Source organism: Serinus canaria, chromosome 1 (assembly GCF_022539315.1).
Source record: "Serinus canaria isolate serCan28SL12 chromosome 1, serCan2020, whole genome shotgun sequence".
NCBI lineage: Eukaryota > Metazoa > Chordata > Aves > Passeriformes > Fringillidae > Serinus > Serinus canaria.
The window spans coordinates 44869386-44896593 of record NC_066313.1 but is presented as its reverse complement, the minus strand read 5'-3'; the positions used below and the strand labels follow the sequence as shown (position 1 = coordinate 44896593).

Genomic DNA, 27208 nt, shown 5'->3' with positions numbered 1-27208 from the left:
AGAGTTTGTTCCATAATTTAAAAAAGGTGACAGTACTTTCCCTGCATATTCACATTAAGATGCAGGACTGTCAAAAAACAATTTCAGTCTGCCAAGATGAAATTTACAGTCTCAGTTCCTTTCTTTATTTTACCTTAACCTTGGGGAATAAAGAATCAACTGTCTAGCCCATCACTAACACATTTTAAAATAATTAATTCTGATAAATAATTAATATATTTTGACAGTTTTCACAGTACAATCTTCTATTCCTGTCTTTTTCAAACAGTTTTCAGTGCACTATTTTAAAAGTTTAACCATTAAAGATAAAATACAGTGCCAAACTCTTAATCCACAGACATCTGCACCTCTGCTCAAGATGGCCTTCTCCATCTTTGAACATACTTGACATCCTATATCTGTGAAAGTGATGATTTATTCAAATATTACTATAAAGCTCAGATGATTTTGACCTTTTTCCTAAACCATTATGACATCTGGGCTATTTTCATTCAAAATTTCTCATTATTAATATTTATATAGAGTTTTAAAATGTGAATATTTCAAGCTCTTAAAATAATTTCAGTATTTCAAGATTTAAATGGAAAACCATTTTGAATCAAGTGAAAGGCACTGTATGTTGAAAAGTAACAACTTTTGCTAGGAACACAAAAAATTTATGTGATCCAAGCTGAATAACATCTGAATACATCAAGTAGTGTTAAAACTAAATTTTAAGGCCAACTAAAGTTGTTAGCCTTCAGACTCTGCTTAGCAGGGAATAGTTGGAAAACCCAAGCTATTTCTTGCATTTAAAAAAAAAAGTATATCAGATGTTGCAATTACAGATTTCCACAGATTTCAAACTAAAGTTGTTTACATCCAGTTTAAATACTGATACATCTACCTAGCAGCTCTTAAAAAATAAGAAAAAAATTGATAATAAAAAACCAAAACCCCCTACACAAGTCAGTGAACTAATTAACTGAAAGAACCCAAAACCACATATCCAGTTCCTTCTCAAGTACAGAGGTTTCTATCTCAGTAGGAGGCACTGTTAGTGGAAGACGTTATAAACATAACACCACAGTCCTCCAGGCCAAGCTTTTTACCAAATGCAACATGCTTTTTTTAGAGCCAGTATAAAACATTATACTAAAACACCTCAGATCATATAAAACAGGATCTTATGCCTTAGGCTAACAAACTTTTATTGAGCAACAGCATATGATATTTGTTGATTTTGTACCATAATGTTCTGAAGGTATCACCACTGCTGATAGTTCTTGTAAGTAAACAATCTTCAATAGCAAAAGATTAGTAAGACTCCTTGAAGCCGAGAGTATTGGCAAGAGAAAAATGGCACTTTTGGCTATTACAGGTACAAGACAAATTCTTTATAACAAGTGTTTTAACATTTTAGAACTTGATGTGATGTATTTGCCCTGTAGAGCACTTCAGTTTAATGAATAGGACCCATTACAGAGAGCCAAACAGGTCAGACAGATTTCCTACTGATGTTCTGCAATTTTTTAAATTACAGCTGGTCTAAACAGCGAGTAAATTTAGCATTACAATTTAGACCTGATTATGACAAAGTAATACACTGGATGATAACCAAAGTCAATATCAAACCACATAATAAAAAGTTTGAGTGCTATAAAATTTGAGTATTCTTTCCCATTAGAAAGTCTTAACTCAGTCTTACACTGAGTTAAGTCAAAATATAAAGTGTGCTAACAGCTTCATAATGGTTTGACTAACTTTGTACTTCACCAGTAAAGGAGAGAGTGAGTTTCTTAGGGGGTTATTTCTATATGAGAAAAGGTGAGCCTAAAGAAAAGCATTTCTTTAAGACAGTTTAGTTTACCCGAAAAACATCAGTTGCAGCCTCACACATTTACAGGCCTCGGTGCACTAGGCTTTAATTTCCTTTGAAATCTTATATTGTGAGCCCATCAACAAAAATAGGTAGGTTAGCCGCTACCATTGTAACTTCCACACTGTTCAAGATTGCTCAATGAGGGTGCAGATGAGGCAATGTTTAAAACTCTATCTGCTACTGCAGAAAAGCATGACGAGCCTCGCTGCTACCAAAAAAGCTGTGCTCAGAGCGAAAGTGCCAAACTAGGGAGAAAAGTTTTGTCTGTACACAACCTAAGCATAATTTCAATAATTCTAGCTTAAACTGCACAAAAATTGTACTTTAATGTGCACACCACAGGCCTGATGTTGTGATTATCCATCCCAGGTGAGCAGTGGAGTGCATTTTTGCTCCCTTTCGTTCATATGGCCAGGACTCACTGGCTTTATTTCAATAGAAGCCAGAAAGATCTTGGCATAGAGAGAGAACACAGGGTGCATACCCACACCCAGGAACTGGGAAACATTTCCTGATCCCACAGCTTTGATGTAGCTACTAAACTTTTGATTTCGGAAAATAAATGTAAAATAAATTATTATTTATCTTTTCCAGACAAAGTACAGTAACTAACTCTAAGTTAAACTTACTAAATACTTAACCATGTAAACATCAAATATTTTTAAAAAGAGACTAAGCATCCTGATCCCTCAATACTAGAGTACTATATATTACATTTTTCATCAAGAACGTTATAAAGGCCAGATTAATTTTCTTGTTTAATTTGCATCTTCAAAACCAACAATGGCAGATCAGGTATTACACAGACATCCCTTACCCCTCCCTTTACATACACCTCTTTTCATATCCTTTTTTCTCAGAACCTTTTCCCATCCCTCATCTATCCTACCCTTCAAGATCCAGATTTTGCAAAGAAATATGTATGATTTTAACTTCTAGTAGATAGTATATCCAATTCATAACAACATAATACAAAACTAAATCATGCAGCATTTGCATTACTACAGCAAATGGCCATCTGAAAACTCAAGCAATAAAAAGGAAATGAAGAGGAAGCAGGCCTTAAAGATTCCTGCAAACTGAAAGAACAGATTCTTCTCCAAAACAGAAAGTGGCACCCTAAATCTGAAACTAGGAAAAGGTCAAGCACTGAAATGACTAATTTAGGAAAGCTATGAAATGTTCCCATCTAACAAACTTTTTGGACTTCAAGGTATCTTTGAAATAGTTTAGGACTGACTAATTTTACTTTTTCTCTAGAGAGAACTCCAAGAACCTTTTTCTTTCATCTAACCCTAAAGAGTTTCAAGTATTCTTTAAGTGCCACTCCGGACATCAATCTATTTCTTCAGGTCCTCCAGTGAGTTGCACAGAGTGTAGAAGTATTCCAACTCAGTAAGTAGTAAAAATATTGTTGTCTTACTTCTGTTGGTATGTTTGATATAAGTTAATGGCTTTGTTCTATCTGCATCACACTTATAGTTGGCACAATTTTGGGTTTTGAAATACTCTGTCAAAACAACAATGGAAAAAAAGAGACAAACCACAAACCAACCTTCACACACACCCATTGGTTCCTTTCACTCCAAAATGTTACAAAATATCTCAAGGTATAGAGTAACATTACCTCAGTTATGTTGGTACAGGCCAATTCTGCCATTTGTTTTTTTTTTCCCCCTCCTCTCTTCATTCCTATTACTAAGAGAATATTCACAAAGTCATGCCGTAAATGGCATAAGTTTACTGAAGTTATTAGCAGTTCTCTTGAATCTGGACTAGGAAGTTCAGGAACTTCAAATTCCTCACTTCATTTCATAAAAACCCAGGAATGATTTTAAATGTGACATCCCAAATGTATGACTTTCATAAACAACTAATCCTGTAATGACCATGGAGAGTCTTTAAAAAAACAAATGTAAGATAAGGAAAAAGATGAAGAGTAAATTACTTTGGCAATATCAGGCTGCACAAACAGGGTGCAACAATACTACTATCTGTATTAAAACATCTGAAGTATAATATTACATTAACTCATCTTTTCTGTTTAAAAGCCAAACTCTTTTGAAGATGCTACCTCAACAAAATTTCAATGGATTAACATAAGCAACAACAAAAAAACTGTGGTCTATGACTGAAATTCTGATAAGTAGTATTTCACAAAGATTTTGGGTTCTGTTCAAAGTAGTTTGGCATACTTATAATTTAAACTCATCTCCCTGCAGTTTAGAAGCATGAGGGCTGGAAGCATATTGTATTTGTCTTATGAAAAGGCAAGGACAATTAAATATTGTGTCAAACTTAACATGATTGCTGCATACGTCTCTAATTAGCATCATTCAAAATATCACTGCTGTTACAAGACCAGAGAAAGCACTTTCAGTACACCTATGTGAATAATATTTTAGAAAATTAAAGGTAGAATGAAGCTACCGATACTTTTCATAATTTGCTGACATAGATATATATCCCTGTTGAAGTAAAATTAAATGGAATTGACCTTATTTCTGTTCCCTGGTGACATATAAATTTGGTTGTCTGTATTCTGAAATCCCTCTCAGAGAGGGTTAGTTAGTATAACAATGTCAATTAAGGTGCCTTAAATTATTTCCTTTGCCACATGTATCCATTCTTTATTTGCAGTGGGTCATGCATTTCCTCTGTTCTGGTCTTCCTCCTACTCACATGCACAGTCAAAACCAGTGACCCACTCTACCTTCTCTAATTATTCACAATAGTAGAATGGCCAGCAAAATGCTTCAACATCATACTGACAAAAGAGTTGGCTACAAAATAAGCCAGATTTTGTCTTCCTATCCTACAGAGATTTGCTTCACTATCCTTCCTGTTCTACAGCATTTTTCATTTTACAGTTCCAAAGTGCTATATAAAAATGCATTATTAGTTCTACATAAAGAAAAGATAGTATGCATTTAGATATTCTCTCCAATTTAAAATAATTTACTGCAATGATACAACTTCTGGAAAGAGGCTATACTATGTGTATTCAGAGATGTTACTTAAGAGTGAAGACTCACATTCCAAGGGGTAAGTTAGAACAATACAGTAAGTATCACTAATACAAGTAAATTCACAAGATTAAGTATCTGTTGTATAATTATTGCTAAGTCTACCCTGCATTTTTCTACTGGCTATGTATCAGTAACTTCGCTCATCACAACGTTTAGATTTTTAGTCTAACACAAAGGAAGACCTCATAGAAAATGTTACATGAATTTACTATTGTCATAACACTAATATCTATAACTTGAATGCACTCAGACCTGTAGCAGGCTGTTGCTGCTGAGTAAGTGTTGCAGCCATTGCAACGGCTGCTGCATTTGGTATGTTGCTGAAAGGGGTCGGTCCAGTGGTAACACGTGGCGCGCTTTGCCACTTCTTAGCTTCCGTTCGTCTTGCCTCAAACACATCCATGGCATCTCCCAGAAAGCTTTTCCTGTAGCCAAGGTATTGGTCTTTGAGCATCTGAAGGGGATGGGAGGAAGTCATTTTAGTTCCATGTATCAGACACAAAGCCTTGACTTAATAAGGAAAGAAACACTGAGTTATAAATAACATTTCCTAAAAGAAAAACCCACAAAAAAAACCAAACCAACAAACACCGCCACCAAAACAAATGAGAAGCTCCCTCCAAAACCCAAAAAACCTTCCCAGGCTATGAGATAGAAAGAACTGGTTTGCAATAGCCACAGCCAGAACAGGTTGTATACTTAAATTCTGCAAAGCCATTGAGGATAACTGATACCATTCAGTATATCAGCCTAAGTCTTTCAGTGTTGGAGCAAATAATCACAATTCAATTTGTATCACTGTACTTAGCTGATACAAGAGCAAAAATAAAGCCACATTACTAGCTTATAAAATAACACACTTTTCTTCGGTGCTACCTTTTCACCACAGACTCTGCTTTTGCTTCGTATCACCTTCATCAGTGTTTCTTTCCTTCCTTTCACTCTTGCATTTCTTCTTACCACAAAGCTAAAGAAGCTACCAAAATTTTAGAATTCACTCTTGTTTCTGATGCATTTCATTAGCAATGTAACACAGTCCAAATGCAACATATCATTTTGCCTTAAGGTAACAGGAAGTCCAAAACTCTTGTGTCATGATGCCACACCTTCCCTTACCTCTGCCCTTTTCCTCCCTCAAAACTCCACCACCTTCTGTGGCAATAGCCCAGCTTGGCTTGTTCACAATGAGCAATTTCTGTCTGTCATACATGAGGAAACTACAGATATCTTGCATAAGAAAAATTGAATAAAAAGCTTTAACTAGATAACTGATAATTATTTCCATCTTATAACAGGAAATTATGAAATGAAATAGATTTATTAAAAGACAACAGTTTCCAGTTTATGGAAGGCATACTATGGTCCTGTGTTCCTGGCTAAGCATATGCTTGTTTCCTCAAAGAGGAGTCTGCAATCCAAAAATTCTGACTCAGGCTTTCAACACCTATAATTCCAGATCAACCAGCAACAGCAGGAACCACACAAAGAATGCCCTCACTATCACATCAGAAGTGCTACCTTTGGAGAGAAAAGACAATTGTAAAATTCTAATGGGATTTAATACAATACCATATTGACTGCCCTAAGAGTTTACAAAAGCCGTTAGAAATCATAAAGCAGTTCTTAAGGCTATGCTATGCTGAATGTTTTAATAACATAACCTACTCAAATTGTGCCCAAGCACACTTACTTTTCATCAGGCAAAGAAATGAACTGTGATCACAGCTCTGCCTTCCACAAACTATAATCACAACCATCAGGTTAGGCAGAGATCAGTTTCAAAACTGCTCTCTCCTTCTAGCATCTTGTAGCTGAGAAACTAAAACAGATGGTTATAATGACAGATTCACTTGAGCAATACACATCTTTCCATTTTTTGAAGCTTTGTTTATAAAATGCTTTCCAAAATATCAGTATCCATATTCACCCACTATATTAAATCTCAAAAAAAAAATTCCCAGAAGAAAAATCTTCAAACCACCCCCTTAATTTGAGGCAACAGAATTCTACTCAAATGAAGAAAGGTGTTTTCTGTTCAGTCACACTGACAAGGTACTGAAGATGCTATGGCTTGCATCTGCACACTAATCGAGCTGTTCGTACTTAAGAACAACAAGAATGTATCATCACAAAGACCACTGCACAAATTCAGGCTACACTCAGATCTCAGAAGCCACAAGCCCTAATCACATTTGGGAAACCTTTTGGGTAATTTTGCTGAAAATACAGACAAGCTGATGCATTCTACACCTGGGGGCAAAACTGAATTAAGAGCAGCACAAATACCTGCTGGCAGGTATTTGTAAACCAGTGAGTATCTATGCTGACAGAAGCAATGCAATGTAAGGAATCAAGATCATACAAGACCTTCAAGTATTTTTGAACTTTATTCAGAAAAAGTAAAAAATTTCAGATGTTTAGAGAACTAACAACGCTATGCAGAAGAAGCTCAGAGAAGGAAACCAGCAGAAGTTTTAACAGAGCTATTTCTGTTAAGGAAGTCACTTAGCAGAAACAATTTCAAACACTTGTACTCTTCTTCAAGTTGGTTTGTTTTGATTTGGTTTTATGTAGCCAAGAAGGATTCTGATGTTTTCAAGAAAAATCATGGATTGAAAGGGTTGGAGGACAGTGACATTTTGTCAACATATTCAGAACTGTAAACAGGAAAATGGGAATGGAATGAGCCCTTGTCTGTGATGGAAAAAACAGGCCTAATTAGGACCTTTGATACCTAAACTTTGATACTTTTCTTTTTCTTTCTACAAATATTACTTACCCTGAAATCCAGGTTTAAAAACAATAAACGAACAGAACACAACTTTAACCAACATTCTTTGATATGCTGAAAAATCTTACATATGGAAACTCACTTTTTTTTTCTCCTGTTACCTATATAAGCAAGAGCAGATTTAGATAATCTTTGCTTGTGATCAAGAGGTCATTGGGCAAAAATCAAAACATACAAGCATGATCATGCAAACAGATATTTTAAAAACTGGTCAACAATTAGAAGGAAAGGAGTTAAATGAAAAACATTTTGTAACTCAAATGATTGTGGTCAGTTGACGTCATCCCTATTAGTAAATACTTTAAATGCAACTTCAGTTGAACAAAAGCTAGATTTTAATCAAAGCACTTCTCCAGGACAGTTTGAAAATTTGTAAAAGCAGTAATTATAACAGAAGGACAAAAAAAACCCCCGAAAACAAAAACACCAAACAAACAAACCCAAAACAAAACCACCTGAAGATGACCTTTTAGAGTCATACAGGAAAAACACAGGAACACATCAAAACATACCTTTACATTTTCATGTATTGACTGAAGTTGTGCAGCTAAAGCTACAAATGTCTGATAGATTTTCTGCATAGCCATAGACAAATCTGTAAGATGCACATAAAATATTGGTAAGTAACAATCTCATTATCACAAGAAAAGATTTAGTGTTTATACCAAAGTAAGAAGATCACTTAAAATCCGTACACCACACAAAACACAAAAACAATTGCATGAAATACGAAACTTGACCCAGAAATTGGGTACCACAAATGATTCAAGCATTACTTTTCAAAAGGGCTTCCAAGTTCATTTTGACAGGTACTGTTTTCTCAGCTTTATTTTTATGTACATGGTAAAGAGCTTCCTAAGATTCTATTATTTAGAATAGCCAAAAAGTAGTATTTAAAGTAATTTTAACCTAATTAGATAGGAACAGTTTTTACCTCACTGGCTTTTACCTAGATACAGTTATATCAGGTTTGCTTGCACTTGTATATACTTTCCACTCTTTCCGACTTAAAACATAGGTAAGTGTTCAGTTGATTTTTTCAGGAGTAGTAGAATGGAAGCTTTATTTACATTTTAAAGCCATAATTCATAAGCATCACAGGATCTCCTAATCTGGCTCTACTGACAAGCATGTCATAATCAGAGAAACACAGCAGGGAGCTTCTTGCCTTTTATTCAGGATACCCTATTTCCCACACAGATATAAAAGTATTTTCAGGGCATTGACCCAATGCTAAGGCAAAACCTTAGCACCAAAGGGAAAATCCCAAAGATTTTGGCAGAATGAGGTATTTGCACACAAAAAAATGCTGTTCTCATAGAAGCACTGAAACAAAGTACCAAAATGGAGGACAGAAAAGTACTGAAGTTGTTCTTCCATTGTGAAAAGATCAGCTTCTGTGTTTTCTCTGAATGATGCACATAGCCTGAATGCAAATACATATAGATATATGTACACTGAAATGCATGTAGTAGCTATCAAGTTCTTGAAGATGCATAGATCTAGCAATGATTCTCAAACTGAAAATGTTTGCCTCTCCATAGAGGAATTTCACTCTCGTAAAATACGAAAGCTGTAGAATCAATTCATGCCAGCCCACAGGGTTGTGGAGGAAGCAGTATCTAGGAAGACTGGTCACAAGTTTCAAATTAGTCTGGAGGCAATTTGTTGATACTAACTACTAGATATTTCGAAATTTTCAGGACATTGAGAGTCATGGAAACCTGCATGGCAAAGAAGTTTTTTCTGTATGGTAACAGCTACATATGCAATAGAATGTTCACTAGATCACCAGATATTGCTGACAATATGCTCAAACTGACACAATAGATTGAACCTTGCCTACACAAGCAAGAAACCTTTTGATTACAGCAGAAACTGCTGAAAACCTTAGGAAAATCTGTGAAGGCATCCTTCTCATAGTCTTGATAGACAAGAAGGTCACACAAAGATAGAGGACCCTCAAGATTCAGCAGGTCTTTCACTATGGAAGCCAGATCTAGACAGTCCTCTTGCTTTTTGACATATAAAGTCCATATAAAATTTATGCATCATCTGTGATGGCAAGATGTTCAAGTAGCATTTAGCACAAAAAGACAAGCACATGAAATCACTGCTAATTGCAGGACCCATACCTATAATGGCCTAGCAGATAAAACTGTCTATGACCACAGGAATGGTAAACAATCAGAAGACTACTGTCCAGAGGTCAGCATTCTTTGACAAGAGAGATTTTCTCAAGATTGAATGATGTGGCAGCAAACAAGACAAAATGATCTCAGTTGGTCAGAGCTGAAGGCAATACCAACAGGCTCCAAACTAAGGAGAAGTTCTCATTTTGATGCAGTACTGACAGAGCAGGCACCCACATTTGTCTTGCCAGAAGGCCCAGTGTAAGCCCGAAGGTGCCAGACATCAGCTAGACACTGAAGGGAGGGAGATGCAGATGTAAAAACAAACAGGCTTAAAAATCACAACTCAAGAAATGGATCCATATTAAATAGCTCAAGAACCCTTATGAACAGAACTTCTAATTCCAAATCTTTACATTGAACAACTACAGAATTCATCTGAACACTAATTTGTTCAATACATTAAATGAGAAAACCCAAAAGCAATGAAAGAGGGGAAACACTAATCACTAAGTTTTCATTATAAGTTTGCTAAATTCTTCATGTACAAAAGATTAGAACTGAAATATTTACCTTGTGGAGTTATGTGTGAATTATTTGCTTGAGTAGCAAGATGATTTTCCAGTTCTTCAATTTGTTGCCTGTACTGCTGCAGCTGTACTTCAAACTGTTCGACCAAGATTCTGAAGTAGCTAGATGAGTAATACAGTGAAATTATATTATTAAACTTGACTAATTTGTCTGAATTTTTTACCTGATCTTTGTTACCTGCCAATTTTTGTTCAATTAATTGCACAGTTAGGTTGAATGACATTGCTGATGTCACTCTACAATTGGAACAGGAGTGAAGACTATTTTTCATGTTGAAGACACAAAGATAATTTCAGTGAAGAAATAAAACACCAATTTTATGAAGCACTCCATATAAATGTTACAAGAAGCAGGGGAAAAAATCGTATTAGGAAGTTCACAGAATCTTTAAACAGTTGGGTTGGACTGGATGACCTTGAAAGGTCCTTCCAAATCCCCTGCCATAAGCAAGGACATTCTAACCTTAAATGCTTCTAGGGACAGGGCATCCAACCTGTCACTGGGCAACTTTTTCCACCCTTACCATGCTCATTGAAAAAGTTTCTTCCTTGAATCTGCCCTCTTCAGATTAAAATCATCGTCCCTGTCATAATAGGCCCTACTAAAAACTTTGTCCCTACCTTTTGTACAAGCCCCTATTGAGTACTGAAAGGCTGCAAAAAGGTCTCCTCAATTTTCCTTTTCTCTGAGTTGTTTTAGTGACTATTTTCTTTGAATAACAGTAACTTACTCTGCTGGGGCTGTATTTTCATGCTGAAGACCAGGAGGAGTTTTCTGTGTTCGCAATGCTATTTCTGCATTCTTTAGCTCCTAAATAAACAAGATAAAATTAATAAAATATAAGGTTCTGCATGAAGTGTTCAAAAATAAAAATGCTAGGACTCTACTATTCACTCACATAAAATTTGATCAGAATTTATCCAAAGAACTGACTATCAGAAAGTTGGAGAATCGTAAATACCAACAAAAGTTTGGGGACAGAACAAAAGATAGCACATACTGAAAGCACATTAAGTGCTCAGAAGATGAGAAAATACTGCATTAAACTGTCAGACAATTTTTTATTTTACTTCAGAAATATTGCAATTATTGAGGGGTAGAGAGGGAAAAAGGCAATGGTCAAGTACAAGAAAGCAACATACCTAAAAGAGAAAAAAATAGGAAAAAAAAGATTATTTTGACTTTTTAAAAAATATAAACCACTTTAGAAAAATGCCTCTCTATGGAAATTATAATACTATAGATGATAATTACAGCATACACTTCTGCTTAATACTTCCTAATAATTTTACCATTAAGAATTTCTTAGTGCCTGGTTCTGTGATTATACTCAACTGCATTATGTACAGAAATAGAAAAATATCATTAACTATCTTTTGTTTTCACAGAAAACTGTTGAAAAGGTGCAACTATAGAATAAAATAAAGAAAAACATCAAATTTTTTACTTGAGAATAAATTATCACTTATTTATATAGCAAGCAGCCTTAACCTGCTAGTTGAAATAAAAGGTGGTACAGAACTTGAAAAGCATCTGCATCAGAACTTGAGATCAAACTGTCTGCACAGTTCAGACACAGACTGGTGGACAGAGATGTGACTCAAATTCCCTAAATGAATACTTGATTTCTAATCAAGAAATTTTGGCCCCTGAAACATTATAGGGTAATCTGGTATTTTTTTCCTCCAAAGCCATCAGAAGAACATGTCCTTGTATTTTTGCTGCTCCAGAGTCCATCATGTTGTTACAACAGTGTTTTCATTAGCATCTGAATGTATTACTAAACCTGAACTAAAGTGGACACGCATTCCAGTCTGTTGCCTTTGCTACAATGGAACGCTTTCCTAAATAGAAGTAATTTTACTGCTGTTGTACTTATCTGAAAATATTGACAGCACAGATTTCAGTTTTCCCTGGTAACTTCAAAGAGACCAGACGTGATTCAATTTTTCATTCTGTTTACAACTGTTTAGTTGGGACACATGTTAACTTGACTGATAGGAAAGGCTAGCTATCCTATATGAAATAATCAGCATACAAACTCTACATAACAAAGGTTATATTCAATTATACCTGTGCAGTTTCAACTTTCAGCTTGTCAATATTAAGAATGTTTCTCTGTAATCCACTGGCAACTACAGAGAGAAGTTGTTTCAAAGCTTTAATGTCTTCTTGTACTTTAAGCATCGCTTTAGAGGACATTCTACTAATTTCTTCCTGAACTTGTTTTTGTTCTTTCACAAATTTCCTGGGGAAGGTAAAAAAATGGGGGTGGGGAGGAAAGAAACATAATATAATGAACCTGAAGTACCCACATGTTTACCTCTTGGTCACATTATTTAAATAGCTATTAAATTTATTTTTCCAAAACCAAGTACTGAACAAAAAAATTACTGTATGGCATAGTACTATCTTAACTCCTAGCACGCTAATACTGTAAATAACCAAACCAAACGTCATCCCCCTTCCCCAAATTCCTCAATTTTAAATAGTAAGTGTTTAAAAATGTTATGCTGACCCCTGACAAACTAAGATATATAGAACATTTTATATATACAGTAATACATAAGCATCGGTGTCAAAGCAATTACCACTTTGAACTCAAAAATACAAGGCGTGCAGCCCAGTCCACAAACCATTTCCTTCCTGCCTGAGGGAAGACTTTTTAAATTCTCTATTCCATAGAAAATCCATGATGCACATGCAATATGGATATAAGGTTCAATGCTCACTATGCATGTGCAACAGGCTTAATACTCCAAAAGAGAGATGGGTAAGAGCATATTGTTGGGCAGACCCAATTGCATAAATGAATTAAAAAGTTAGACTGAAAAAAATGCATGAAAGTTAGACTAAGACTTCAGCTACTAGAATTATTCATTCATTCTGTTCCCAAAGCTGAGAGGCCCTGGGCTAATAACTTATCCTTCATGCAGCCTGCAGGAACATGTTCTTGTCACAAAGCATCAACAGTATACAATACTTTCGCTAAACAACTATCATAAATAAAAACCACTACTCACTGTAGATTTTCTACATCTTGACATATAACTGGAGGTAGATTTTCATCCTTCAGCGCTTTGCTATCTCTACGAGAGACAATGGATGTTTAGGTGGTCCGTCAATACTGCCAAACATTTTTGCATGGCAAGTAAATATCACTAAAACATTCAGGTGAGTGATTACACAATTTTGCACTCATTGCATGAATATTGCAACTAGGAGTGACTTGGATTAACGCACACAGATCCTATGCCAGGGTTCAAGCTTTGCAAGTTTGCAGAAAGCACTTTTCAGATCAGATGATCAGTCTATAGCAGATGTCAGATAAGCAGTAGGTATTGCATTTGAAGGAAGAACTGCTTAAAATCATGACCAAACATTACTAAATTACCTATATGGCAAATGTTGGTTATGCAGATCTTTTTTCAATATCAAATCAGCAAAAAAGTGAAAATATTTGTTTCGTTTTTTTCTATTACAACAAGGAAGATAAAGAAAATCTGACACTTACTCTGGTCTTGTTCCCGTTTTGTCACCTAGAAGATAAAAACTGTAGGTTATAAATAAAGCTTTGAAGAACAAACAAAACAAGGAGATTTTAAGGAAGAACTAATGACTACAACCTAGTTGATTTCTCATGATAAGCAGAACAGACTAGGCTAGATGTAAGAAAAAGTGGGCTTTAATTTACAACTCCTTCAGAGGCAGCTATATTTTCAGGAACAATGGCTCAACAGTTGAAGCGCTAACTTCCTGGCACTCAGAGTAACAACCTTTTGTGTCACTACACAAGTCACTACAAACGCATGAACAGCTGCAGTTTCATAAGAAATCTGTTTCTGCTCATGCAACCTCAACTCACTTCGATCTGAACCCACAAAACATTCAAGTGTTTAAATTCATCAATGGCAGACTCCTCTCAGATATTAAGGCAATGAACATTTGCCCACTGAGCTTCCTCAAAGAATTCTGCTATTGCATTAAGTCCAGAAGTGAGTGAGATTTTACTGAACTGAAAATGCTACTGCTTACCTGCCACCTACACACTTTAAACTGCACATCTGTGGATCAAGATGCCAAATGCCTCTGAGTGACAGAACAGAGGTGGAAACAGCATCATGCATAACACAGGGCACAGCTATTTCTAGTTATGGCTGTGGCAGTAATTGCATTCCATCCCACAGCAGTCTGCTAGGAAGAGCACTCACTCCGCCCAAGAAAAAGGCTTCACCTTCTTCAGCTGAATCTAATTCACATCCTGTCAGTGCCACAAAGGCAGAAAGCAGCTACAGAGCTAATGCTAGTACCACAGATGTTTGAAGCTGCACAAGTCAGTGCTCCTGCCAGGAGAAAGTACTACTTTTAGAAGCAACATCTGTTTAAACTGTCGGCAGTCACCCAGGACTTTAGACTGATTGCACTCACAACCATTCCTTATGCCTTCTACTAATGGGAAAAAAAAATCTACATGCAACTGGGGGGGGAAAAGCATGATGGACAAACACCAGAATTTAGGACTTTGTCTGCTCTGATAATCTGAAAAATAGGCAGAAAGCTATGCACACTTTGCTTTTGCACTCCAGACACTTCTTCTTGTTGAATTTGTTGCTGTATGTCACAATAATTACAAGACACAAATTTGACATCAGATTTTGCTGCTTTCTAGGCAAGTAAGTGCTTCAGATTTTACTTTTTTTAACATTCTCTTAGCCATACAAGAAGAAAATATGTATTAGAACAGGTTTTTATTCCCTGCAGCCATATTTTACAGATTTACTAGATGTTCAGAAGCAAAAATTTTTATTACCAGTTCCAGAAGAGAGAACACAGGCTAGTCCTGGGATTGCTAGGGCATTTTTATTTCATAGCCATATCACCTCCTTCCTTTGCTTCATGAGGAAAAGGGAAATATAACCCTCATAATCATGGTGCCACCACTCTCAAATCTTAATGCAGTTCCTCATATAGCAGTTCAAACAACTGAACTGACAGAACTAAGTAGCAGCACACAGGTAGGGATATTTCTAAGGGCTGCTTAAGCTAGCACTGGCCATTAAGGGGAACATTTCTGAATTAAAATCTCCAAAAAAAAGTCTCCTTTGACATTTCCCACTGCTTAGCTAAGGGATCTCTGCTCATCCTGGCAGCAATAGTCCAACTCACCAGTTCCACTATACAATATACAGGGGAATAAGTTACTCATTTAAGTTTCCACCCTAACAGGTGAAGTAAACAACATTACTGCCAAAGTCGATTTTCACTCTGTGGCTCTCTGGTCCTTATTTTATGATACTTGTATATTATGGAAGCGTTGTGATATCCTAACATTATACTGATGGAAATCTCCTAAGTGTCAGAGCCTTTTCATTACCCCAAGTTTCAGTAATCAATTCTAAAAACAATCAACATCATCTAGAGTACTCCAGTTTTTACAGTCAACATGTCCTCTCTTTTACAAGTAAGAACTAGCTCTCCACAAATTATGCTACTCTCTAAAGCTGGCTTAGTGGAGCTTATATATTTTCTTCCCTTTTAGCTGCTGGCATACCTAATTCAAAATTTTAGTCTTGAATGAAATAAAGGTACTAAATTAACAGATTCCTCAGTAAAAGCAAGGCAAATTAACAAGCATCCATATGTCAATGCTCAATATTCCTTTACTTAAATACTTTAAAGCTCTCACAGAAGTTTTTATAACTGGTTTTAACAACCTGACAGAACGCATCACATATCACTACATGCCCCCAGAAACAGTTTTGAAGAGCAACATCTAAAATTACAACACTTTAGTTGTGCAGGCTTTCAAAAGAAAAAAAACAAGTTTAAAATCTGTTACAGCTGGACAACAGTAGCTTCAAACCAGTGCTCATCATATTTGCAACACACTACTTAAACATAGCTCTGCTCCCCCCTCTAGTGACAATGTGGCATAGAGCAGAAACCTGTGATGGCATCCCTGCAAGCAGCCCTCAGTCTTCACTCCCAATAAGCTCAAGGATTTACATCCTGGTTCTCAAGCTTATATGCACGCAAACAGGCATTTGGTTGCTGTACAAGCAAAATATGAACAAAATCAACTGAAATGCCTTTGAAAGAGGGAAGTTAAAGTTGTCAACTTTAATCCCACGCTCCTAACCCAATAGTCTTTGCTGCAGTGTTCTGATAATTCTCTCAATATAAAAAAATGCTTTAAAACAAACTTACTCTTTTTGTCTGAAGAACTGCTAAAATCAATGCCACCAAGACCTTCGCTGGCAGTAGTTGAAGGAGCCGCAGCTGTCCCCAGAGACAAACCCAAAGCATTCTGCCCAAGTCCTACAAAAAATCCAAACAGTATTTTTGCCTTTTGCAGTGTTATCAAGACTACAACACAGCACAAATTCTTCCTCTAGAGCTGAAAAGGGAAGCTATGAAATGAGAATGAGGTCAGTGACACTGACAACAACATTGACAGTGAAATATTTTATTCAGACCAAAACCCATCAAAAATAAGGAGCTTTCCACCTCTCCATAGGTAGTCATGTCTCATTCTCCTCTTCCCATATATGATCAACTTCCTCGAGCCAATTATGGGAATGACAAACTTTCCCTTATATTTTCACTTTTGAAAACTGTTAAGTAAAAATTAATTTAAGAATAAGAAAGGAGACAAATATTTCAGTTTCATTTTTATTGTCCACGGATAGCAACCTTGTTCTTAACTGTAACACTGTTAAAAACTACACTTCCACAGTATTAACATTTTGTATAAACCAAACCTTACACCGAACAATCACACATTAAATGTCATTGTTTTGAGACAGGAGAAAAACTAAAAGAACTTTTACCTGTTGCTGCTGTGCTTGTATTCTGGAAAAGTGAACCTCCTAAGCCTGCTAAGGCTCCTCCTAAGGAAAGGCCTGTGGAAGCAGTTGTAGTTGGAGCTGTTGTGCCACCCAAATTTAATGTAAAGCCAGTAGTTCCTGTAGAGAAAGGAAACCAGATTAATGCAGACACTGCCTTCAAATACACCATAGACAATCTAAAATAACTGGAAGGTCTGAACAACATCTTCATCATAATTGGATAATAAGTGTTTTTATTTCCTGCAGAGTTTTCACACAAAGCCATAGCCTTTTGAATTACATGTTATTTTGCTTTGCAACCTCATAACCCTAATTTAGTCCATGTTTACCTGCAAGTACACAAAAATTGCGGCAGTTGCCCAGAACACAACAGATTCTAGAACCTAGGACAGAATTTATTTTACAGCATAATTGAACTAGTAAATGCTGCTGATTTTTATATAAAAATGCTAAAATGTCAATGCTTTAACATTAAAATATTTACACAAGACACATGATACAATAACATTTCCACGGTGGTTTGAGCTTCCTACCTGCTGCAGGCGTTGATGTAAGAGCAGATGATAATGACAGGCCACCCGCTGAGGTAGAAGTAACAGGTAAAGCAAATGGTGTGGCTGAACCTGCAGGTTTGCTGAAACCTAAACTAAAGCCTGTGGTAGCTGCTGATGTGGTGGCAGGTGTGCCTAGAAGAAATCCAAAACCAATTATCACTCCTGAAACATTCTGTTTGAGAATGAAAGCTAAACTCACCACCTCTTCTGCTCTCACTTAACCATCCTGAGTGACACAACACAAAAGATCAATTGCATCAAGTAAAACATTCTCACAGAACTTTCTAAAGAATTTCAGTGGTTTACATCAATTGCACAAGCATTTTCTGCTCCAGAATTCCTGGGGATCCAGTGGGCTTTAATTCTGGACTGGCAATTCTATCTACTAGCAGTCCTAAAACTGTATAAAAAAAACCTACTTCCACCAAACACATCAAGTAGATGACACAAACATTGGAAAATGGAGCTACAAACAATACTGCTCAAAATACAGTCTACAAATTCTCAATTAGATGTGCACACCAAAATGAATGCACATATCCTTTCAATTTGTAAACAAGAAAAATATCAAAGTTTGCTTTTAAACATTTTTGAAGTAAAACAATTTCTACTTCCTGCTGTTTCCATGGTAAGAACACATTTCACATTCTAGAATCCCTATTCCAAAGTAAAGGAGAACGCACATACATACACAAACCACAACAGCAAGCACATACTTTGTAGTCTCAGTAACTGCTTTGGATGACATAATTTCATCCAGCTAGTTAAAAGAATATAATGTTCATCTGCATAGTATTGCCTTCCACATACGATTATGTATCACACAGTCTTGTCTGGGTTAGCTGCTGCTTCTTCCTTCTGCCCCTTTGATTTCCTTCTTTATTCTTTTTTCCTATTTATTCATAGTATGGCTTTTTAAGTTTTTTGACCCCATTGTGTCTTGTAGCACCTCTACCCTTAACATTAGTGATAATCAAACTCAGTTACTCCTCGGACCTCAGCTGCTGTTTAAAAAGAAAACAAAATCAAAACCAAGCTAACAGCAACCCATATACTCCTGTGTTTCCAATGACAACTAAAATTTACTCACCACATATGGATCAGAGAAACAAAAAATATTCTCAAAGCCTGTTCCCAGTTCAACCCTCTTTATTCTTCTTAAAGAGATAATTACCAAACAAACACATTCACACAGGATTCACTAGACCAAGAGATTCTGTATGAATAATTCTTTGGTAACAGATCTCCCTTTCGTCTGATGAAGGATGAAACTCATTAGGGGAACATAAATACAAAGTCCAACTTCTGACTGTCACTGTTGTACAAGAATGAATCCCTTAACAAGTAAGAATGGGGCTCCATTCTGATTTACAGCCTTAACGTTTGGGTTGCAAAGCAAACAGCATTTAGTAATGGGGGAAAAAGCTAACATATGATCACTAGCTCTATACACAACAAGAAAGATTTAACTCTTGGGGTTTTTTGTCTGTGTAACATTAAAATCCAAATTAGGTCCTTACCTAATGTCAGTCCTGTAGCAATAGTTGTTGCTGTTCCTGCTTTAAGAATGAGAACAAAGGAACAGGGTAAGAACAGTAATAGAAGGCCACAGAGAAGCTGTGACAGTAAAAAACATGAAACAAAATTCTGAACTAATGCAACATTATGAGACAACTACTACACAAGTTCTTTTTCTGTAGTGTATTGAAAAATAATATATTAACACAGAAAACAGTATGGGTAAACACCAGCAGCAGAAATTAAAGCACAACTTATTTCAAAAAATGTAGCTTGTCTTTGTAAGGAGCTGCTAACAGTGAAGCTGATGTTAACACAGCAGTATTTTATCTGAAATTTCAAATAAAGTAAAGAAAAAAAGATGAAAACTAGTAATTCTACCATGTATTTTTTTAGCAACATGGTAGTACATAACATCAGCATGCAAATCAGCAGACTTACAGCATAATGAAAAGGATTATAGAGTCTAAAGTCCTTGTAAAATCCTGTCTTGTTTAAGGTTTCTGCCCCACTGGTAATTTAAAGAGACTATTCTGGACTCAGTGTTAGGCCATTTCATATTTTAAAAACCATCTGATTAGATTATCAAAAGATTCACTGAAATAAAATTACCCCAAAGTAGCCAACCACAGTAATACAAGCTTTCAGTCTATTGCTGATTTTATTTTTAGTAGATTGGTCCTTGAACTTTCCCCATCTACTCATATAAGCATACAAGAAGAAAAAGACCATTTTATCTAGCATTATTGCAGCAAAATAAAATTCATTTTTATGTCTGCTTGACATAAAAAAAACCCCAACCTGTCAGGAAAGCTTTAGAATTTTGTACTCCATTACTGCTGAAAGAAACTGTGGGTGTTCACAGGCTGAATTAGAGACCTAAGAAAATATTAAATTCCTTCAGGCATATTGCATTAAATACCCCAAAACAACAAACTCAGAAATGTTCACTACTGTAGAATTACAAGTATTGCATTACAAATGCAAACAAACAATCTCACAAAGTTTTAAAATACTTCTAAAATCTAAAAATATCTCAATCTTAAGTCAATTCTGAGCATCCTGGATGAAAAGTTAAGATTTCTAAAATACACCAGGATTCAAACTACAGAACAATTAACACATAGCTCAGGAAATTTTCTGGTAATTGCAGTTGTGTTTCTGCTGCACTGGTACCACTTAATTCTTAATGAATGATCTTTCAAACTACTTAAAGAAGCAGTTTTATAAAATTGTGTAAGTAATATTCTAAGCTACAGAATGACTGTAAAAGAGTAAACATTTCAGTATGACCCAGTTTTTTTGAGTAAATATAATTTATATCTTCACTGCTGAATTCAAAACTTGCAGTACAAGAATTCTTTTCTACCTGTACTGGTGCTTCCTAGTGTAAAGCCAGTGGTTGATTTTGATCCAAAAAGTCCACTCCCAAAACCCAGTGAAGGAGCCGATGTAGTTGCTGTAGCAGTGGAAGAGCCCAGGGTTCCAAAATTAAGTCCTCCTGTTGAGCTATTACAAGATAAGACTATTAGCAGTAATTTTCTTTCAAAATGAAAACATTCCCCCCTTATGTCAATTTCTTTCAGATGCCATTATTCACTTTCCCACAAACAACCCAGCTAGGCAAGACAGAGTCCAAGCACACTGCTACTGAACAGTGGAGCTCATTTCCCCCTTCCACAGCTCTGTAACTCCCATTGCTTCCCTGACACTCACTCCAGCATTTGTTCAGCTGCTGCTGAGCTGACAGATCTTACTAGACCACTTGGAAATTAAAACTTTTCTCTCAGATATCTCATTCGTTCTGCCTAATTCTTCTCCCCATGCTACTGAAATGAGAGAACAAATGCTAGAGGAAGAACAAAGATGATAACAAATCTGTATGATCTTTTCAAAGCAGGTTACAAGTCCAGTTAGTTATCTCTGACCAGAAATTTCAACCAATGTTGTTTTCTTTCATTCTTAAGTGATTAGCAGAGACACAGAACCATTCACATCAACACCACAGCTTTACCCTATCTTACTATCAAAACACACTGAAGCAAGAATTAATTTTCTAACCAAAATGCTATCCTTTTGCACAGACTCCTACCATGTGACTACTGTATTTTTTCGGACTGCCTACCTGTCAGAAAGTTACAGAAAAACAGCTTCCAGATCTACTGTTACAGATGAAGGGGAAGAGAAAGAACAGAAAGAATCAGATTGGTCATCACTAGGAAAATGAAGGCTTTAATACTTCTTTTGGGTGACTACACATTTTAGAGACTTCATGCCAAATAGGAAACAAGCTTTACAATTAACACTGAACACAGGAGAATACAATAATCATGGTTATCTCCAGCCAATGAAATTACAGCTACTAGCACCCAGATGAGTCTGTGGTTTTAAAAATTTTATTCTTATTTGATGAAAGATCAGATGAATAATTTATCAGATGACTAATTTGTAGTAACTTCCTGGTCCTATTTGTGAGCCTTTTTAGAAAAAACGTTCAGTTTTCACAAACACATTTTGCTTAAGTACAACACTTAAGTGCAAGGCTGAAGCAAAATGCAATTTAGACTTCACCAAGGACTTTTATCTTTTAGATGTTCAGTATTCTCTCATTTCTCCCTAATCTCCTCTCTCTTTGTGAATGAGGGCAGCTCCTAAAATAACAAGTCAAACACAAAAGTAAATCCATACCAAAAAAGGTACAATTAGCTCTCGAATTAGAACTTTTCAAGCTATCAATGAAACTGATCATGGCAAGCCCAGTTGGCTGCAAGTTCAGAACTAGGTGTGAGTTATTTTTTAGGCAGTAATTTGGGAAGCAGAGTGGCCAAGAAGTTTAGAAGGACAAAAACTCACTAACTGTCGCACAGGATCCAGAGTCTTTCAGCTGTCTTACCTCCCAAAATTTCTACAAACCAAACTGCAGCACCATGACCTAACTACTTGAAAACTTAAACATACAACATGGTGCTTCTCTCACTAGTCAGGAGCTTATGTGTCTCATTTTTTTTCCCAGTATACGACTCTTCTGTGAAAGTTTTTTGTGTTACAGCATTCCCACAGGAGAAAGCTAAGGTACAAACTGTGATATTTGGCACTACAGGAGGACAAAAAAACCCCCAAACCAACACAAATAAAATGAAGTGGCCATTTTTCAAAATAGAAGGAATCCAAAATGTAGGAACGAAGTAATGGCAGCATTCTCACCAGCAGGAGAATGCATGGGCCAGAAGAACACAGATGGAAGGAAGAGGAGCTCAGGTCAGTGAAGTCAGATCGGAACTCTAATTCTAGAACTAGAATGAAACACTGCCCTAGCTAAAGCATATAATAAGAGAACACCAACTAAAAAAAGAGTGCAAGTATCTGAAAGGCTGCTGGTGCAAAACACGAAACAGATAGGCTTGCATGCCACAGAGGCTTTCAGCCACCAGAATATAATCCTTGGTCACCTAACATTTATGTTTGGACCAGACAATCAAATTCTTTTTCTCCCAACACCTAGCAATATCATCTTAGACCAAGCTCAGAAGAACAGCTTCTTCTTACAGTCTTAAACATGTTCTCAAGCAAATTATCTCACAGGGATGCAGATCCAGTAAGAAGGCCCCTTCCTCTATGAGTTTCTTTGACTAACAGCCCTGAAGACTGGTCCTGCTTGTAAAAAGAAATAAATTAATAAAAACACAGAGCATCATATTGCTATTATTTAGCACCTATTAAACTTTTTTTAAGAGATAAAAAAGCCAGCTGGAACACAAAAAAACCCCACCAAACAAAAACATGTAAGTTCAATACGCACTTTTTAAAGTGTAGATCAACAAGACAAAAGAGTTTCTCTTATTTCAGTGCATTGAGAAGAATGGTTTTAAATGAACAAATATTAATTTAACTTGCTCGTTTGAATCATAGGAAACCTACTTTAAGAAGGCATGAAGCAAAAGAGGAAAAGCTCCTTATGAAGTCTACGTAAGCTTTACTGCAGAAGTTAAAAAACCAAGCAAACAAACAAAACAAAACAAAAAACCACAGAAAACCACCACAAGATAACTCAAAACCCCCAAACAATCTCCCTCCTCCAAAACCAAGCAGAAATAACACAAGAAAGTCATCAATCTGTCACAACCACAACATTTACATTATTACAACAAACTCAGAAATCTTATTCCCTCTCCTATGGGCTCCCAAAGAAGCAATACTGCAATTTAATCCAAGAATTACACAGATGTCCTTCAGATCCATATGCTCTGTTCTCTCCATCTCACAATGCTATTTCCTGACGTTTCTAACAGGTATTTCCAAATACAGCACCTTAAGCGAAGCTCCCTTGACTAACCATCTCTGTCCATTTAGTTTACACTACAGTGATCCATTTTGATTACATTGGGGAAAGTCTCTGACGCTAAGTCCCACAACAGCCTGGATCTTCAACAGAGGTACAACTGCAAGCATATCAGAATAAAGAGGGTCTCCTAGACCAGTTGAGTGCAAAGAAACAGAAAATGGAGGAGGGAAAAAAAAACCACCAACAAGAATAACAGGTAAGTCTAAACCATAACGACTGGAGTACAGAGTCTACTGTACATCACACGCACAAAGTTCTCCTTTTACTCCAAGATACTATACACCGAATACAAGGTTATTTTTTCTAGAAAGGGATAAACCGAACTTAACTTCTAGAACATATATAGAACATCTTTTGGACACTGAACATGTGGGCTCTGGCATCAGAGCCGGACACAGACGCGGGCTGACTTCTGAGAGAAACCTGGATACACATCTGATTCACATCCTGCGTTCAGAGCGGCAGGCTGAACCGTAGAGGGAGGCATCCAAAGCCAAAGCAAAGCACAATAAGAAGAGCAACTCCCTTAATTATTAGCTGCTGAACAGATCGCGCCCTACGTCTCTGCCACAGGCGCAGAAGAAGACAAGGCAAGGGAGGCCGGGGCAGACACGGAGCACCCAGGGCCCTGCGGCCGGGACTGTCCCGAGTCCCGGGCAGTGACTCGCTCACTCACACACGCACGGGCCGCCCCCGCCCCCCGCACCACGGGGGCCCTGGTTCAGGCCGGGCCCGGGCCCACGCGGCAGCCTCAGGCCGCGGGGGGCTGCAGGCACGGCCGAACCGAGAGGAGCGGGGGCGCCGCGTTACCTCGGCGTGGCGGTTCCGAAGGAAAAACCCCCGACTGCTCCTCCTCCTCCTCCTGCCCCGGCAGCCGCCGTGGAGCCCAGGGTGCCCGTGCCGAAAGAGAAGCCCGTAGACATGGCGGCGGCGGGAGCAGCGGGAAGAGCCGGAGAGGGGGGCCGGGAGCCCGCGGCGAGGGCCGGTTCGCTGGGTGACTGGGTCGGTGCTGGGGTGGCGGCCCCTCAGCCCCGCATCGCGCCCGCCGCCACCTGCGCAGCGAGCGGCGGCACCGAGCGCGCGGACGGACGCCGGCCACGCTCCCCTCCGCGCGCCCGCCGCAGTGCACCACGGGACGGCCCGGCGGCCCTTAAAGGGGCAGCAACGCGCGGGAGCCACGCGTCCGGCCTGGGTCCCGGCACTGCCAGGGCGGCTAGCCCGTGGAACAGACTGACAGGTTCCATCGCAACGTCAGGAAACACTGACCGAGCACTCACCAGGTTGCCCAAATAAGTGGTGGTGGGGTCTCTAATAATCTTTAGTGATTTTTAAAAGCTGCCTGTACGTGGTATTGGGCAAGTAGCTCCGAGTGGCCCTGCTTAAGCACGTGGAGACTACTAAGCACCTCCAGGGACAATAGAAAGAGCCGTCTTCCAGGAATATCCCCATGAGCAAGACTCACAGACTGAAGCAGAGGCCTGTGTAACCAGGGAATGGCTCACTTCCCAACATCTACTGTCACCCCATTGTTCGGAAAATTAATCCAAGATGCCAAAGTGTAATATATGATAGAGATAATTCATGCTTTGTAACTGTATAAAAATCATAAAGATCCAACCATGCTTCTGACCCCCATGGCCAGAAGCAGGGCTTTCCTTTCTATTCAAAAGAGGAATGTCCAGAACATTCACAAAATAGCACCTGGAAGAGATTACATCGAGGAATTGCGAAGTCTTGGCTACAACTGAAAAGAAGACAATTTCGAGGAGCTCAGACAGCCATCCAAACCTATGGACTAACTTGTGTACAGGACTGAATCTGTACAGTCCCCGTTATACATATGTAGGGACTTACAGAAATGTGATGTCATTTCTGCTCCAGGCAGAATAAACTGTATATAAGTTGGCTACCTGGAGGAGTTGGTGTGAAACACTACCTCAGTTTGAACCAGGTTCACCCAGCGTCAAAGTCTGGGGTTGACGCTGTCTTGGCTGTGGCGGTTTCATAATATTCTATTTTTGGTAGTCGATCTAATAAATTTATAAAATTTTTTTATAACTTTGGCTGCCGATTTGATCATTTACAACAAAAAGTTTATGTCAAAAAAGGAGACAGAGGAGTCCTGTAATTTTATTAGAATAAAGGGAGAGGCTGTGGGGCATTTCCCATGAGGTCTCTAAAATTGTTGGGGGATGCAGCCCCCTTTTATCGTAAGTTCCCAGTCACCCTCTTCTTTTTCTCCACTGGCTGAGGTACTCGGAAGGTACAGACTTCCCAAGACACCTACCGTGAAAAATGCATATTTTACGATTGGCTTTTCGCAAATCTTAAAATGAATATTATATGTGTTATGTTAGAAAGTTATGCTGTATTGATTCTTTTAAGTAGTGTGTTAAATACAATTTTAGGTTATAACATAATGTTAAAATAGAAACTATGTATGCGGGATATTTTTTTAAATAAAGGAATGAGGTACTCCCACCAGACAGCAGCCAGAGGACACCTAAATCTTTCACAGAAAGAGAATTTATTGCTCCATTATCAGAAGAAACTAACTTCTTCCTGCCTTGCTCAGCCCTGAGATGCCTTCAGGATTAAGAGGAAGAAGTTGACACTGACCAGACAAAATCCTTGGTTTGAATGGAATTTATGCATCATATATGAGGTGTATGAATATGCAACAGGCTATTGCTTTTAAGGGTTAATCCTCTGTTTATGCGTGTCTTTTTTCAGGCTTATTTTGCCCAGAAAAAGGTACCTGGACCCTCCGTAACTCTGTTCTTATTGTCTCGTATTTTTCTAAATCCTAATTGTCCAAATTTTTATTACTCTAATAATTATATTACTAATTTTATAACCATTTTATTACTATTAAACATTTAAAAAGAAGTGATTGGCGTTTTTCACACCAACTCTATGCCCCTGTTTAATATGCACCCTTCTTTTGTAATATAAAGAAAGAAAAAGAAACTCTTCATAATTCTATTAAGCCCTTGTTTCTTTTTTCTAGGTTCAAGAATATAATACGGCCTTGGCTGACCAACAGTCTGTGTTGATTAGTAACATTTCCTAGAACTAATATTTTCTTCTGTAACTTCCCTATCTATAAGTTCCTAGCCCTATCTACAAGCAGATTGATATGGTCTGTTTGTAAAGACACATTTGTCTTATTCCTTTCAACGCCATGGGACCCATGGGTATGGTTCTTGGGCATTCCCTTGGGGGAGAAGACTGGTTCAGCCCATTGACCAATCCCAGAAGTTACAACAGAGTCTTCCCTAACTTCTCATTCTTACCTTGCTTTAATATTATTTCTTTACATCTAGGTGGACACTGAGTGACTTTAGTTATGCATCTTAGTCAGTGAAGAGTGGTCATCCTTCAGGTATCTCAGGATAGAGGCAGGCAGGTATCTGAAATAACCTGGTGATGGGAACGTGTGTGAGAGTGATTTCGCCGTGGCTGCTAATTCAACAGCAGCACCTCTTCCTTTATTTCCCTTGCTTTTCAGCTGTTGTGTGGATTATCAACTGGAAAGCACC

At 37.6% G+C, this 27208-nt stretch overlaps 1 protein-coding gene across 4 annotated transcripts in view; it reads right to left on the bottom strand.

Moving 5' to 3' along the window:
- The window catches only part of NUP58 (nucleoporin 58), a 35627-nt gene extending 10850 nt beyond the window's left edge, over positions 1–24777 (bottom strand). For 2 of the 4 annotated variants that reach the window (XM_050980815.1, XM_050980825.1), the window contains exons 1-13: positions 24477–24777; positions 20694–20833; positions 19327–19365; positions 17786–17938; positions 17235–17369; positions 16612–16722; positions 13919–13943; positions 13428–13493; positions 12478–12652; positions 11135–11214; positions 10387–10505; positions 8194–8276; positions 5143–5344 (exon numbers count right to left, since the gene is read on the bottom strand). In XM_050980815.1, coding sequence (XP_050836772.1) covers positions 5143–5344; positions 8194–8276; positions 10387–10505; positions 11135–11214; positions 12478–12652; positions 13428–13493; positions 13919–13943; positions 16612–16722; positions 17235–17369; positions 17786–17938; positions 19327–19365; positions 20694–20833; positions 24477–24589 — 1441 coding nt within the window. In that variant the 5' untranslated portion in view covers positions 24590–24777. The remainder of the gene's footprint in view (positions 1–5142; positions 5345–8193; positions 8277–10386; positions 10506–11134; positions 11215–12477; positions 12653–13427; positions 13494–13918; positions 13944–16611; positions 16723–17234; positions 17370–17785; positions 17939–19326; positions 19366–20693; positions 20834–24476) is intronic. The other 2 variants (XM_050980819.1, XM_050980828.1) reach the window with 1 other exon arrangement.
- Between the last annotated feature and the right edge of the window lie 2431 nt (positions 24778–27208).